Here is a 16,084-nt window from a genome sequence, read left to right as displayed (position 1 = left end):
CAGGCAAGAGCCTGTAGTACAGTGGACTAAAGCACTGTGATTAACAACTGCTGCTTGCAATTACTGCAAGTTCGAATCTCACCAGGCTCAAGGTTGACTCAGCCTTCCATCCTTTCAAAGGTAGGTGAAATGAGGACCCTGATTGTGGGGGGCAATAAGCTGACTTTGCATAAATATACAAAAGTATGAAGGCTATTGTTTAATGAGTCTCTGGAGAAGGGCAGCATATAAATTAAAGCAAAAAAAAAAAAAAAACCCTTCTGCTGACTGCCAGCTGCCTGCAGTTCGATCCTGATCGGCTCCAGGTGGACTCAGCCTTCCATCCTTCCGAGGTTGGTAAAAGGAGCACCCAGATTGTTGGGGGCAAGAGGCTGACTCTGTAAACCGCTAAGAGAGGGCTGTAGAGCACTGTGAAGCGGTATATAAGTCTTAAGGGTCAGTGCTAAGTGGAAAGGGAGGAAGGGAGAGAGGGAGGAAAGAAAGGAAGGAAGGAAGGAAGGAAGGAAGGAAGGAAGGAAGGAAGGAAGGGAGGAGGGAGGGCCATGGTGGTGCAGAGATCAGAATGCAGCATTGCAGGCTATGCCAACTGCCCGGAGTTCGATCCTGACTGGCTCAAGGTTGACTCAGCCTTCCATCCTTTCCGAGGTCAGTAAAATGAGGACCCAGACTGTTGGGGGCAGGAGGCTGACTCTGTAAACCGCTTAGAGAGGGCTGCAGAGCACTGTGAAGTGGTATATAAGTCTAAGGGCTACGGCTTTTGCTATGGGTGTAAGTTGAGTTTTGATCCTACCTCGACATCCTGTATGACGTTGGATACGAAACGGTGTGGGGTCCCGAACTTTCGCTCATGCCGTAGAGCTCGTAGACCACAATGTCCAGGCTCAGGAAATACTCCAAGGTGTCCTTTGTGATGGGGGCTGCCCCCGTGTAACATTTGTCGCAGCGGTCCAAACCCAGCGCTTTCCGGACCTTTTTATAAACCAGTGCCCTCGCCAACCGGTAACTCATCGGGCAATCATCGGACCTGCAGGAAAAACACGCATGAGGCCAGGAGCAAAACAAGACCTACTCTCTCTGCAAGGGCTGCAGCCTTTTTAGGGGCTGTGCTGCCCCACTCCCCGCCCCACACACACGTATGACAAAGAGGTCTACACGTGTTTTTTCAAACAGGTCTTCGGAAAGCACAGATCTGCATTCCGTGCTCACTACAACAAGAGTCACCATAGAGTAACCAAGCCCAACGGGCACACGTAAAGTCCAGGAAAATAGTCCACGATTCGAACGGGATAGGATACACGGCACGAGCACACAAGGCACGGAATTGGGCACGTTGCTCCCACAACACACAAGTCGTCGGGGCGGGGTTAAGTAGGCGACCCCGGTGTAGCCCTTCACGAGAGCGGAGGTTGCCTTCTCACGTGTAGTCTAGCCGACCAGCATTGTGCCTGCCTCCTCTCTGCCCTATGTGTCCTTGGATCAGGAGGACCTGTGAACTCCACCTCCTCCTCAATGCCAGCGGGTGGCAGCTGCTCCCAGTCCTCGTTGGGACCCTCCTCTCCAACTCGCCTGGCCCCGTCACTCGTCCGATCATCCTAGCCCAGCCTGCTCCATCAGGATAGCACTCCCCGATCCTGACCAACACTCGGCTCCTTCCTCCACAGACTCAAATTCACCCTTCTCCTCTGAACGGAGGAGTCGGGGTGGGGTGGGAGAACCATGACAAGGGTTGGGAAGACGTCCGACCACTTGGGACGGCCAAGTCACATCAAGGGGGCTGCCCGGATTCCAGAAAACCAGGGGTGCAAACTTGAATGGGGGCACAAGGACCCAATGGGGCAGGAGAGAGCCCAGAATTGCAAGGATACTTGTGTTTTGCGTGTGGGGTTATTTCCTTATTTTTATTTCCTTTATTAAATTTGTTTGCTGCCAATGTCACCTCGAGGAGACTATTCAGAAGGCTTGTTACACAATCAAAAGTATTTTGTCAGGTTTACGCACACCTCCCCAACAGAAACACCTTCTCGGTGACTCACAATAGCAAAATACAGGAAGTCCTCAACTTACAGCCACAATGGAGTTCTATTTTTCTATTTTTCTAATTTCTATTTCTATTTCTAATTTCTATTTCTATTATTTCTATTTCTATTATTTCTATTTCTAGAAGCGCTCCATGGCTTAGGACCTGGGTACTTACAAGACCGCCTGCTGCTACCAATAGCCTCCCACCGGCCAGTATGCTCCCACAGAGAGGGGCTCCTCCGGGTGCCGTCGGTCAAACAATGTCGACTGGCGACCCCCAGGGGGAGGGCCTTCTCTGTGGGGGCACCTGCCCTCTGGAACGAACTGCCCCCCGGGATACGGAGGATTCCCAATTTGCGCACCTTTCGCCGTGCCCTCAAAATGTTTTTATTCCAACAAGCCGGGCTGGCCTAATTTTTCAACTTTTTAAATTTTTTAAAATTTTAAAACGGGTGTTTTATTTGAATAGCTGGGCCAAATTATTTAATATGCTTTTAAATTGTTTTTAAATTTTATATTTGTGTGCTTTTACTTTTGGCTATATACTGCCCTGAGTCCTTCGGGAGAAGGGCGGTATATAAATTGGAAAAATAAATAAATAAATAAATAAATAAATAAATAAATAAATAAATAAATAAATAAATAAATAAATAAATATTTCTATTCCTATTCCTACTCCTATGATGTCCCGCCTTATCACTCCATAAGTTGAGGACTACACGTAAAGCATTCTTACACAGTTTTTGTTTATTTTTAAAAGTCTCCTCCTTAATCTTTCCTCGTTTCTCTCAACGTGATTTCCCTGTTTTTATTTTTAACCCAGGTGCCAAAGAGTGGGAGGAAGGTGTCACGTTGCAGGACTTAGTAATGCGTCTCTATTTCCACAACAAGCGTCATCAAGATAAAGGGAAAAAAAGGTCAGTGTGTATTTAAGAAAAATAAAATGTTTGGAGGAAACGACTTTGTATTCCCAAGGAGGAACAAAGCACTTCATGTTCTCTCAAGCTCCGAACAAAACGGAGTTTCTCAACGCTGGCAACTTTCAGGTGTATGAACCCTTTCGACTCCCAGAATTCCCCGGCCGGCCAGCCATGTGGGAAACACTGAAATGCAGGCGGTCCTTGACTTACAACTGGCCGCTAAGCAAGACAGTCCTTGCCACAGTTAAATGAATCACTACAGTTAAGTTAGCCACACAGTTGTTTAAGCGAATCCAGCTTCTTCCCCCATGGACGGTCACAAAAAAGAGGATCATGGGACAACCCTCCCCCCCTCGGGACGCTGCGACGGTCATAAATATGAAGCAGTTGCCAAATGTCTGAATTTCGATCATGTGACCACAGGGAATGCTGCAACGATTCTAAATGTGAAAAAGCAGTCATAAGTAACTTTTTTTCCAATGCTGTCGTAACTTTGAATGGTCACTAAACGAACTTTGGTTCAGTTGAGAACCGTTGCAGATATTTTCAAGGGGAAGGAAGGGATTTCAAAGCTCATAGTTCAAGTTTTCATCCCGGGGGGGGGGGGGGGCTACCTTGCCACCCAATGCACAGAAGAGGGGCCATTTCTCTCTTTTTTTAACATTAATTTCCATAATCAATCCAGGAAGCAGCCAATCAGAGTGCAGCCTGCCCAAAACGTCACTGAAAAAAGCGATTTATGACCCTTTTTCACACTTACGACCGTTGCCATTTCCCCAGGGTCACCTTGATGCAAATTCAGACTCTTGGCAATTGACTCGTATTTTATGACGGTTGTAATGTTGTAAAGGTGAATTCTAATCCCTCATTAGGCATTAAAGCCGGCTGGGTGACTTTGGGCTTTTCTCTCAGTCTACCCACCTCGCAGGACTGTTGTTGCAGAGAAAATAGGAAGGAAGAAAGAACACAGGCAGTCCCCAATTTACAACAGTTCATTTAACGACCATTTGGAGTTACAATGGCGCTGAAAAAAGTGACTTGTGGCCATTTTTCACACTTAACGACTATTCCACCATCCCTGTGATCAAAATTTGGGTGCTTGGCAACTGACTCGTATTTATGACCGTCGCAGTGCCCCTGGGGTCAGGCAATTCCCCTTTTGCATCTTTCTGAGAAGCAAAGTCAACCGGGAAGCCAGATTCACTCAACGACCCTGTTACTAATTTAACAACTGCGGGGACTCACTTAACGAAATGTGGCGAGAAAAGTCGTAAAGTGGGGCAAAACTCACTTAACCAATTTCTCACTGAAGCAACGGGCTCGATTGTGGTCGTAATGTGAGGACTAGCTGTAGAGAGAAAATGCCTCAAAGCCCCACCTTCAACTTTGGATCCCCAGACCCGTGCAAGGAAAAAAAAAAAAAAAAAGGAGTGGGCACCAACAGGAAGACCCTCTAACCAAGGCTCAGGATGAGCAGAGTCTCCACCCCAGGTCCTGTTAAGACGCAGGCAGGAAAACTGGATTCAGCAACCCGTGGGGGGTTCTGGTGGGGGGGGGGGAAATGTCCTCCTTTGTAAGGGGGCTGGGCTTTTTTGATTGAACAGGCCATCTGCCCAGTTGGGTGTAGCCGCTGTGCCCAGGGAAGCAGATGGCATGGCGGGCTCAGAATTGGCAGGAGGGGGCTGCAGATTAACCTGGGGATGGTCCTGAAAGGTTCACACCTTGCAGAGGCTATCCAAGCCGCTTCTGCCTCCCTCCCGCCCCTTAATTTGGGGGTCCCAAATTTAAAACCCCTGCCCACTTTTATACCTAATGAAAGCTTCTCCCACTATTGCAGCCTCGTCCTTTGGCGGGAAGGGGCTTTTCCGACCCCAGACCCATAAAACAGAGGCTGCAACTGCCCCTCCCCACCCCTCAGCTCTGCCCCTCCCCACCCCTCAGCCTCGTACCCGTTCATGCGCTTCAGGTTGGTCTCCAGCCCCACGGCTTTGGCCCACACGGCAATCTTCTTCTTCAGCGTGGAGGACTTGGCCCCCACCGACTTCATCCGCTCCTGCATCTTCTCCCACACACGGGGGACGCCCATGAACGCCGTGGGTCTCACTTCTCGCAAGGTGTCCACCAGGCTGCCCTGCCGGACCAAGGCAAAGGAGGCGGTCGGGGGGATGAACAGAGAAGAGGGCTGGGAAGCCGAGTCAAAAGGGGGGGGGGTGCTGGAGGAAATCCCACCCTGAGCCCCCAGGAATATTGCATTTTGGCCCCCTCCCCTTTGGGATATTGCTTTCATTTATCTATCTGTCTTTCTGTTTATCTATCTACCTATCTATCCATCTGCTTATCTCTCTCTATATATCCATCTGTCTGTCTATTTTTCTATCTGTCTATCCATCAATTTGTCTAGCCATCTATCTCTATGTCTATGTATCCATCCGTTTATCTGTTTGTCCATCTATTCCTCTCTATCCATATCTACGTCTGTCTTCCTACCTACCTTTCCATCCATCCATCCACCATCTATCTATCTATCTATCTATCTATCTATCTATCTATCTATCTATCTATCTATCTATCTATCTATCTATCTATCTATCTATCTATCTATCTATCTTCTGTATCTGTCTGTCTATCATGTCTGTCTGTCTGTCTGTCTATCTTATCTATCATCTATGTCTGTCTGTCTGTCTTTGTCTATCCATCCATCCATCCACCCACCCACCCTATAACTTAGTCAACCATCTTCCTCAGAAAGGGGCTCTTTGCTTCTAAATCAAGGGTTTGTGATAGCAACAACTGGCTGACCTCAGCAAATCAGAAAATGCCAAGTAGAAACCAATCAAGCTAGCATACGGATGAGAGACCACCAGGAAATCCCACAGCCAAAGTATCAACTGGGAAGTGAAAACATCTGTATCCCTCACTGCCAAAACTTAACAGGCAGTTCTGACTTAATGATTACAACACGGACTAGTCACTCTGTTGTTAAGTAACACCGTTGTTAAATGAAACACAGTGTGATTGTGACAGACTGTAAACACTTCCCATCCGGTTATTAAGCAAGACCTCATGTTGTGATTTTACTGCTGGCTTCTCCATTGACTCTGCTTGTCAGAAGCCGGACGTGAAATTCGCAAATGGTGATCGGGTGACTCTGGGGTGCTGCAGCAGTTGTAAGTGCCTGTCATAATGTTTACTTTTCCAGCACTGTTGTAACTTCAAGTGGTTGCTAAACAGAGCAGATGTAAAACGAGACCTGCCTATAAGAAGGAATCGAGTTGTACCTAAAGGGATGTTTGCTCTCCCCACTAGGGGGCAGCACCTAGCCAAGCTCAGCTGATCCCCGAACACCAGGATGGTGCACCACTAGGAAATCCCACCACTGAACATACCCATGGGGGGGTCACTAAAAGCTGAGCTCAAATTAAGGCAATAGTTAACTTCTCTTTCAATTTTGACCCATTGTCCAGCCTACCTCGCAGGGTCGCTATGGTTAGAACAATCAACCCGTGGAACGACTTGCCTCCAGAAGTTTTGGTTGCTCCATCACTGGAGGTTTTTAAAAAGAGATTAGACAACCATTTGTCTGGAATGGCATAGGGTTTTCTTCTTGAGCAGGGGGTTGGACTAGAAGACCTCCAAGGTCCCTCCGAGCGCTGCCATTCTGTTATTCTTGCAATTGTGGGTAAAAGGATAACACCGCAAAAGCCCCCCTTAAAGGGAGAAGCAGCAGACACAGGAACTAACCTTCAGAGCGTCGGGCTGCGCAAAGTAGGTTTCCACGCCAAAGGTGATGGGCAGCCAAATGTCGATCATCTGCGCGGCGATGTGGCTCAGTGGCAGGTAGCTGACCACGCTCTCCTGGCCCTCCCAGGCCGTCTTCAGGTTCACGTACTCTCCGGCCGCCCTGGCCGTCCACGTGATCTGCAAGGCAAAGACGGCGTGGCTGCCACGGAGGGACGCCTAGCCCCCGCGGATTCACACAGGAACCTCAGGCCACCTCTGGGGCTATTACGACACCCCAAGGAAACACAACCCCACAACCCGAGTTCTCACAAAGGTTTCCCGATCTGAAAACTTCTACGGAGCTTCTCAGTCCTCCAGGTCCTGGTTGTCCCAAAGGTGCTTTTATTTTCAAGAGACAACTGGACTTCCTTTGTTTTTCTTTGAAGAGGTTTCTCTTCTCATCTGAGAAGCTTTCAGAGAGTCCTTGAGGCCACTTGGGGGGTTTTATCTGTGTCCTCAGGGTCACCTGAGTGCTGCAAATGGACACGGAGCCTTCTTGGAAGTGCTGACCACATCATCTATCTCCGGTCTACAACACGGTCCGTTCAGCTATTTTTTCTTTGAAGACGCTTCGCTTCTCATCCCAGAAGCTTCTTCAGCTCCTTCCATTCCCCACCATCCAGTCAGAACTGAAGAAGCTTCTTGGAGGAGAAGCGAAACGTCTTCAAGGGAAAATCAGAAAGTCCGGTTGCCTCTTGAAAAACAAGCCTCTTTGAGACTGATCTGAAAACGGAGTTACAAAGCTAGAAAGGAAAGGAATCCTTCTTCGCTTCAGTAAAAAACCAGCAAATGCTATTTAAATTAGGTCAGAGAAGGGCTGGGAGGAGCGTTAAATGTTCAAGGTTTATTCCAGGGTGAATATTTATAAGTTTCTTCAGGCACTCATTTAAATGCCCCAAAGGTGCTTTTTTCCCTGCAAAGGCACCTGAGCTTTGTTTTCCCATGAAGACGTTTCGCTTCTCATCCAAGAAGCTTCTTCAATTCTTCAATAATGCTGATGAAGTGAAGAAGTTTCTTGGATGAGAAGCGAAACGTCTTCAAGGAAAAACCAAGAAAGTCCGGTTGCCTCTTGGAAAAAAAAAAAAAAAAAGCACCTTTGGGACAACTGTGACTTGGATGCCGGAAACGATCCCTAGGCACTCATTTAAATATTAAATGCCCCATACAGATTGGTCTGCAAAAGGCAGGAAATGCGGTAACATCTTCGCAACCTGCTCATTTGCTCTTGCAAACCTGGCTGAGGCATTCTGAGAGTTGAGGTCCACAGGTCATAAAGTTGCCAAGGTTGGGAGACCCCCCTCCTAAACATCCCCCCCTCCCCAGGGTCCCAGGCAAGCAGGCACTTACGTTGTCGTGGCTGAGCATGACTCCTTTGGGGTTCCCGGTTGTCCCCGACGTGTAGATGATGGTACAACACTGGTTGGGCTTCTGGCTGGCCAGGACCTGGTCCAGCTGCTCATCCGGGACGGAGCTGCCCAGGGCCATGAACTTGTCCCACTAGCCGGAAGGAAAAAAAAAACCCACAGCCTCGGGTGAGGAGGAGGCGGCTGTTCTGTCCCCGTCCCACACGCACACACACCAACAGATGTCCAAGAGTTAAAAACCAAACCAGCCGACAAAATCCTTATCCTTATGATAACGGAACTTGGCAGCAACCTAGTGGCTGCCTGCCAAGAGTTTATTATTCACGAAGGGAAGAGATAACATCTCTCCGCTTCTGGTACATCAAAGTAAAATGTTCAGTAATTACAGAGTAACTTAAATCCAGAGATACTCCAGCAAAGTCTATAGCAAAAGTCCAGCAATGCAGAATGGCGTGGAAGCTTTCAGCTTTGTTCGTCACAAGGTTTGACTGGCCACCACGCTCCCTTTTATACCCTGTGGGGCGTGGTCCAGTGACTCAGCCTAATCTCGGGCACGCCTTTTCTTCTGTTGCGCGCGCTTATCTCTGCGACGCTGGCGTGGATCCAGCCAAGACTCATCTCCCTCATTACTGTCCACCTGTGGCTGCGTGGACGTGCTTGGCCCCGGCCCTATCTTTTGCCCTGGGGCGGACACCGAAGGCATTGCCAGAGAGGAGGGTCCTGGAGAGGGAGGCCTTGCCAACTCCTCTCCTTCACTCTCGGAGTCCTCTCCTGCCGATGACACAGGCTCAGGTAACGGAGCCACAACAGCGGCTAGACCCGTGATGGTGAACCTATGGCATGCGTGCCATGGGTGGCATGCAGAGCTACATCGGTGGGCACGCGAGCTCAGCTCCAGCGGGCATGCACACGCTGGCCAGCTGGTTTTCAGGTCTTCTGGGTCCACCAGAAGTTGGGAAACAGGCTGTTTCTGGCCTCTGGAGGGCCCCCGCAGGGTAGGGAAGGCTGTTTTCACCCTCCTCAGGCTCCTAGAAAGCCTCTGGAGCCTGGGGAGGGTGAAAAACAGGCCCACCGGGCCATCATGTGCCAAAAGTGGGGGGGAGGGGGACAGGGCACATAGAATTAAGGGTGTGGGCATGCACGCACACGACCCCCCCGCACTCCCCCCACTTTTGGCAGGCGATGGCAAAAAGGTTAGTCATCACTGGGCTAGACCCACGTTGGTGCATTGGGAGGTGTGGGGCGCAAGGTTTTAGGCGCCCCCTTTAAGGGAACAGCTGACTTGGGGTCAAAACGATCGCCTTGGGCGACCTTCCTAGCAAGCAGAGTTAATGGGGTGGGGTGTGGGGGGGAAGGCTGTATTCGCTTAACGACCGAATGATTCACTTCAACAACTGCAGTGGTTTGCCTAAACACTGGGGGGAAACAGTCCGTAAAATCCCACGTGCGAATTCACTTTAACAGCTGCCTGGTTTAGCTGTGGAAATTCTGGTTGTAAGTCGAGGACCCCCGGAAAGGAAGGGAAGCTACTCACGCTGTAGAGGTTGGGCCTTTTCTCTTTGATGTCTTTGCTGCAGTAGATGATCGCTTTTAGGAGAGGAAGTTTTTTCTCCACCTGGGAGGGGGGGGCAAAACAAGAGACCCTTCACCCCCAATGCCTTCACTGGGATTCCCAATAAACCCCCTGAAAAAAATCACCCACTCCCTCCAGTTGGAAGTTAATGGCAACTAGGTCATTAAACAAAGTGGTCGCTAAATGAAACCACCCTCAGACTTACAATGCGATTAACAGCTTTCCAGACGTGCAAAGGTCATAAATGTGAGGATCGGCTGTAATGTTGTTACTTTGCAACTGCCAGTGGTCGCTAAACGAGGACTATCTATATTCCTATGGTTGGAGCGCTCTTGTGCTCTTGTTTTGCTTTTATACAGGTTAGTCCTCAATTTATGACCGTTTAGTGACTGTTCAATGTTACAATGGCACTGAATAAAGCGACTTACGGCCATTGCAGCATCCTCATGGTCACGGGATCCAAACTCAGGCAACGGGTTCCCATTTATGACGGTTGCAGTGTCCCAGGGGTCACGTGATCCCCAGATCAATAGGGGAAGCCAGATTCACTTAACGACCACGTGACTAGCTTAAGAACTGCAACGATTCACTTAACTAAAATGGGTCAGCATTCACTTAGTGTGTTGCTTAGCAGCAGAAATTTGGGGCTCAACTGTGGGTTGTAAGACTTTTTTCTACAAGGCACGCAAGTGAGCCTTGTTCTACTATTGGTGGCGGCATAGAAATATGTTGAATAAACTAATTGTCCTGACCCAGCTCTCCAAACAACCCTCTGAAGTTAAAGATTCTTTTATTAGCAGCCCTGACAAAAAATGTCTCTCTTGTCAGGTTTCGATGCTATCTCAAAATAAATGAATTTCCAAACTGCCGATCTTTGAGGAAATTTTCTCTTTATTGAGCACAGTGATCTGTCCCTGGCTCTTTCGCGGTCAGCACTGACCTTTGCCCCCCCCCCAAGCCCTCCCTTTCCGATCCCCAATTCTCTGCGTCTCATTGGCTATCTTCCAAGCCACTCTCCTCATCCCATCTCCGTCAGATCACAGGAATGTGCCCCCTCCTCCCATCTCCGAGGAAACAGAATCTTCAAAGGAATTAAGTAGGCAAAAGTTCAAGCTTCTCCTCTCCTTTCATATGTCAGCGCTGGAACGCTGACATCTCTCTCACCGCAGGCTAACAAATCTGTCCGGCAGGGAGATGAATAGTTGTCTGCCACACCTATTCATCTCCGCCCCCTGCCTTTTCTCCCCAGAGCTAAGGTGGGGCTTCACTAGTAGTGGTGGCTCTTCCGTCCTAAGGACCGGCCCATAGATTTCCAGTGATCTCCTCTCCTCTGCCTTCTGTGTATCTGCACGTCAGGCACTGGACCCAGCTGTTCCTCCTCTTCCACACCAGCCACCTCCAGACCTGGGGGCTGTTGACTCTCCATCTGAGGGCTGACGGACGGCCCAGGCTCCGCCTCTGTCTCTCTCTCTCTGACAGCTCCATCCCCTCTTCCCCCTCGGAGCTCCCAGGTTGCCCTGATGCTAATCCTGACTCCCATACCGCCTCCTCCTCCTCTGATTCGGCCACAATATATTTCAGAGTGACATACAATTTGTGAATGCAACATCCCCGCACCAATTTTAGTGCATCCATACACAGCCATCCAAAAGACACAGTCTCAAGGCAGTGTTTCTCAACCTTGGCACCTGGGAAGGTGTGTAGACTTCAACTCCCAGAATTCCCCTAATTGGGGAATTCTGGGAGTTGAAGCCCGCCCATCTTAAAGTTGCTGGGGGAGAGAGAGAGAGAGAGAGATAGGCCACCTCAAAAGGTTTGGTGGGCTATCCAAACTCCCAGAGCCGTGGCTGCTCCATCCCTGGAAGCCTTCCGGAAGAATCCTCTCCTGGGCCGGAGGGAGGACTAGAAGACCTCCCAGGCTCCCTTCCCGAGCCCCCCGAGTCTGGCTCTCACCTCCAGGATTTTCTGCAGCTGTTTGTCGTTCTCCACCACAATGATGTTGGCCCCGCAATTCTCCGCGACGTAGTGACAGGCCTCGGGGGAGTTGGTGGTGTAGATGCCGACGGCAAACCCCCTGCAAAGAGAACGTGCAGCCCCCTTTCAAAGCCCACCTCTCCCCCCCCCGCCCCCATTGGCAGAGACAAAGGGGAGATTTGCTCACTGCCATTTGGGGCGGGGGTTTCAAGGCTTACCGTGCACCCCTTGGAGACTTTGCGGCTTCCACCCGAGAGGCTTCCGGGGAAGCGAGGAAAATTATCGCTCATGGTTGTGCACCAGGACAAAGACCCCCTGCATCCTATGCAGTGCCAATGAAAGCCCCTCACCCACCCACCTGGGGCAGCTTCCCCAGGAGGAGGAGGAGGAGCAGCTCTATTTATTTATTATTTATTTATTTTATTAAATTTCTATACCACCCTTCTCCCGAAGGACTCAGGGCGGTGAACAGCCACAAGATAAAACACATAAATACAAAAGTTTAAAATAAATTAAAAATGGATTAAGTAATTTGGCTGAATTTAAAATACCCCATAATTTAAAACAAATTAAAATTTACATTTAAAAATGAGCTTGGTGGTTTCTTGCAGGAAATGGGAGTTTGCAGGGAGGTGGCGGAAGGGAGGAGGAGGAGGAGGACTGGGGGGTCCTTGGGGGTCTCCGAGCTTGGAGGTTTTCTTGCAGACATTTCAAGCCATCAGTGCTAAAAGGGGAAGGAGTTTGCATTGATGATGTTCCCTAGTAGGCTCATGAAACGTCTGAAGGAAACCTCCAAGGGTCCCTTCATTTCAACCCTGAGCTACAAATATTCTCCTTTATTGGAGAACAGAGCAACCCAGAAGCAGATTGAACAATAAGGATGAAAGTCTTAGCAGTCAGCTGCTAAACTCGACCCTGAAGGTCTGCGGAATCATCTCAAGCTCCAAGGAAGGGGCACCCTGAGGCGGCGGGGGGGGGCTCCCCTTCAAAGGCTGGGGGAGAGACCCCTCCCCTCTGCCCTGACCCGAAGCCTAAGAGAGAAGAGCAGAAGGGAGGGAGGGAGGGAGGGAAGAAGGGGCTGGACTTGAACCCTCGGCATCGGAGAAGTTGTCAATCTCTGCAGGTGGGGAACCCCCCTTTTCTTTTCCCAAGAGGGGAGGATGGGGGGGGGGGCAGGGTCTTCTCCTTACCCAGCAAAGATGGCGCCGATGTCGGCCAGGAACCACTCCAGGGAGTTGAAGCCCAGGATGCAAACGCTGTTGAATCGCCCCAGGCCCAGCTGTGGGAGAAGGGCAGAGACGTCAGGGAGACTCCTCTCCCCCTCCCCTCGGATGTTCCCCTTTGCCACCCCCACCTCAGAGCACCCGCTGCCCGCCCCCGGCCCCCAAAATCCTCCCCACCCCCGGATTCCCAAGACAACCCAGTCCCACCTCTGCCACCCCTGCAGCCGCCCTATCTCGCAGGGCTGCCGTGAACCGATGGCGACACTGTGCAGAGACCATGCGCGTCCCCCCACCCTAATTCTCTCCCTGCCCCCCCCCCCCCCGCTGAGACCTTGAGGAAGCTTTTGGCGCTCTTGCGGCACTCCTCGTAGTACTGACAGAAGCTCAGCTTGGACCACTGGCCCTGCTTTTTCGAAGCCAGCGCCGGGAAGTGGCCGTATTTCTGCACGGTGGCCAGGAAGAGGTCGTGGACGGTGATGGGGATCTCGGAGCCCATGCCGCTCGCGTCCATCCGCAGCTTGACTTCTCCATCCCGCTTGGTGGTCCATAGACCCCCACCTCCGGGGGCTGGCCCTGGAAGGGAGCAGGCAAGGACATCGTCCTGTTCTCTGACGGTCGGAAAAGGAAAAATCCCCCTTCCCAGGTTCCTCCCAGGTCGCTTCCCCCCCTATTAGAAGTGGTCCTCAACTTACAATGACAAGGGAGCCTGTTTGTTAAGTGGGTTTGGCCCCATTTTATGCCCTTTCTTGAACCCTAGGGGTTAACTGCATCGATGCGGTTGTTAAGTGAATCTGGATTCCCTCATGGACTTTGCTGGTTGCCAGAAATCGGCCCCCCAAAAAAGACGTAAGTCCTATTTTTGTGATATTGCAGGATATTGCAGCCGGTTATTAAGTGAGCCGGCGGCCAAGCATCTGAATTGGCGATCACTTGACTGTGAGAGGGGTAGGTAGCGTGGTGTGTCACTGTGTTAAGTGTTTGCCAGCTGAGCTTCCGTGCTGAGTTTGTTCAGGGGTAGGAGGAGAATAATGGATTTCACCTCTCTCGGTGGGTAAAAAAAATTCCACAAGCGGCCGTGGAATCTTTACCCAGAGAGAGAGAGGTGAAATTCATTATTCTCCTCCTACCCCTGAACAAACTCAGCACGGAAGCTCAGCTGTGAATACAGGTCGTAAATCACGTTTCCCCAAGGCTGTCATTAGTTTGAACCATTGGACGCAAGTCGAGGACTAAGATGTATCGGCAGTCCTCCACTTACGACTGTTCGTTTAATGACGGCTAACGTTACAACGGCCTCGTAAAATGTTTCTTACTCTGACTAAAAACGGCTACTCTTGAGAAACACCGTGCTAAACCGTCCCTGCCAGCTAGGCTTGGGTCTCCTGGTGGTGTCCTTTCCACCTTTTTCCTACCTTTCGACATCTCAGCTTCCGGCTCCTCCGCAGGCTGCTGGGGCTGGGGCTTAGCTCTGCAGGAAAACCGAAAGAAAAAGTCAGACCAGGGGTCCCTGATCCCCCCCATCCTCCGTCCCACTACAGGACTGTGACCTACTCACACCTGAGCCACGTTAAGTGGCGGGTCAGCACGCACGCTCATACAGCTCCATTTGCAGGCGAACTGCATGCACATGTGTGGGCAGGCCAGCCCATCGCTTGCACGGTTCCCCTCTCTTCCCCCCCTCTCTCTGCTGCAAAGATTGGGGACCCCCGAGCCAAATTATTTGTCCCCCAGGAGCAAAAGGAACTTCAGATTTCTCCCTGCGTCCCTGGTCCTGGTCCGTGTCACTTTCCCAGCTTAATCTCCCTCCTGCCGTGAGGAAACCCCCCCACCCCACTCTTCAGGACCCTGTCCCCAAACAAGGAAGGAGGGCTGGGAGAAGGACTCTCCGGATGATTTGATCCCCAGGGCAGGGAGCCAGGCTGCACCCTCGCTCGGTCCATGGGCAAAGCAGCAGCGGCTAATTCTACACCAGAGCTGGGGCAGGGCAATTGTGAGCAGGATATTTTGGGGAGGGGGATGCAGAGAGCTCCCCCTCCCCCCAAAAAGTGCCAGCTGTCCCAGTCACGGGACTGAAGCCCTTGATTTCCCTAAGAGGGGAGAGGAGAGATGGGGGGGTCTCGAAGCAGGGCTAATGCCAGCGTGTTTCCCCTGTGCCACAGCTGGCATTTCTGCCCGTGGGGAGGGGGGGAGAGGGACGAGGAAACCTGCCACAAAGCAGGGAGTGGCAACCAAGCCACGGTTTCTGGAGATCTGCAGCATGGATCCCTCAAGGGAGAGCCACCCTTTCATCTCTGCCCTTGGCCAGGAGGGTGGAAAATGCTTCAACCTCTCAGGGATTTAAGATCATCCATCCCTATCCATCCATCTCTGTCTCTCTCTGTCATCCTATTTGTTCTCTCTCTCTCCAATTTCATCCTTTTATCATCTATCAATCCTCTCTCTTTCTCTCTCATCCTCTGTCATCCTCTCTCTCTCTCTGTATCCAATTTCATCCATCTATCATCTATCCTCTCTCTCTCATCCATCCATCTATCCATCCATGGACTGGGATTCTGGGAGCTAAATTTCATACAGGTAGTCTGTGACTTACAACCAAAACTGCGACTGGAATTTCCATTGTAAGTTGAATTGGACCTCATTTTACCACCTTTTTTTAACGATGGTTGTTAACGGAACCATGTGGCGGTTAAGCAAATCCGGTTTCCCCAATGGCCTTTTTTTTTTATTTATTTATTTTTTTTGGCCAGAAATCAGCAGAATAAAAAGGCTCACAAATCTCCATCATAGGACTGCGACCGGTCATAAATGTGAGACGGTTCCACTCTAGGACCATCTCTTGATCTTCCGAATCAGAACGGAAACCCTGGAGTGATGCCCCTGCGTCTGGGATCCTCACCCAGATACCCAGAAGAATTTTGCCCCCAAAGAAAATGATTTCTCCTTAGTGCTAGGCTGGTTCTCTCCTTGATGGAACCTCATCAAGGAGTGAAGCAACCTGGAACTAAGGAGAAACTTCCTGACAGTGAGGACAATTAACCAGTGGAACTGCTTGCCACCAGAAGTCGTAGGTGCTTTAACACTGAAGGTTATTAAGAAGAGATTGGACCACCATTGGTCTGGAATAGGAGAGGGTTCCTGCTTGAGCAGAGGGTTGGACTAGAAGACCTCCGAGGTCCCTTCCAATACTGTCATTCTGGTAATTAATTAGCGGGACGGCTTGCCTCTAGAAGT

The 16,084-nt window shown here is 50.4% G+C and overlaps 1 protein-coding gene across 2 annotated transcripts in view; it reads right to left on the bottom strand.

Moving 5' to 3' along the window:
* The window catches only part of ACSBG2 (acyl-CoA synthetase bubblegum family member 2), a 38,593-nt gene that overhangs the window by 5,204 nt on the left and 17,305 nt on the right, over window positions 1-16,084 (bottom strand). For both annotated transcript variants that reach the window (XM_034404333.3, XM_034404334.3), the window contains 9 exons: window positions 14,266-14,321; window positions 13,185-13,426; window positions 12,821-12,909; window positions 11,610-11,730; window positions 9,618-9,698; window positions 8,067-8,216; window positions 6,681-6,857; window positions 4,889-5,070; window positions 791-1,024 (listed from right to left, as the gene is read on the bottom strand). In XM_034404333.3, the coding sequence (XP_034260224.2) occupies window positions 791-1,024; window positions 4,889-5,070; window positions 6,681-6,857; window positions 8,067-8,216; window positions 9,618-9,698; window positions 11,610-11,730; window positions 12,821-12,909; window positions 13,185-13,426; window positions 14,266-14,321 (1,332 nt within the window). The remainder of the gene's footprint in view (window positions 1-790; window positions 1,025-4,888; window positions 5,071-6,680; window positions 6,858-8,066; window positions 8,217-9,617; window positions 9,699-11,609; window positions 11,731-12,820; window positions 12,910-13,184; window positions 13,427-14,265; window positions 14,322-16,084) is intronic.

The sequence above is a fragment of the Pantherophis guttatus genome, chromosome 1 (assembly GCF_059756535.1).
Source record: "Pantherophis guttatus breed Tessera chromosome 1, ASM5975653v1, whole genome shotgun sequence".
NCBI classification, from domain to species: Eukaryota; Metazoa; Chordata; class Lepidosauria; order Squamata; family Colubridae; genus Pantherophis; species Pantherophis guttatus.
Note: the sequence above shows the minus strand (reverse complement) of the source record. Positions and strands in the feature narration are given on the sequence as shown.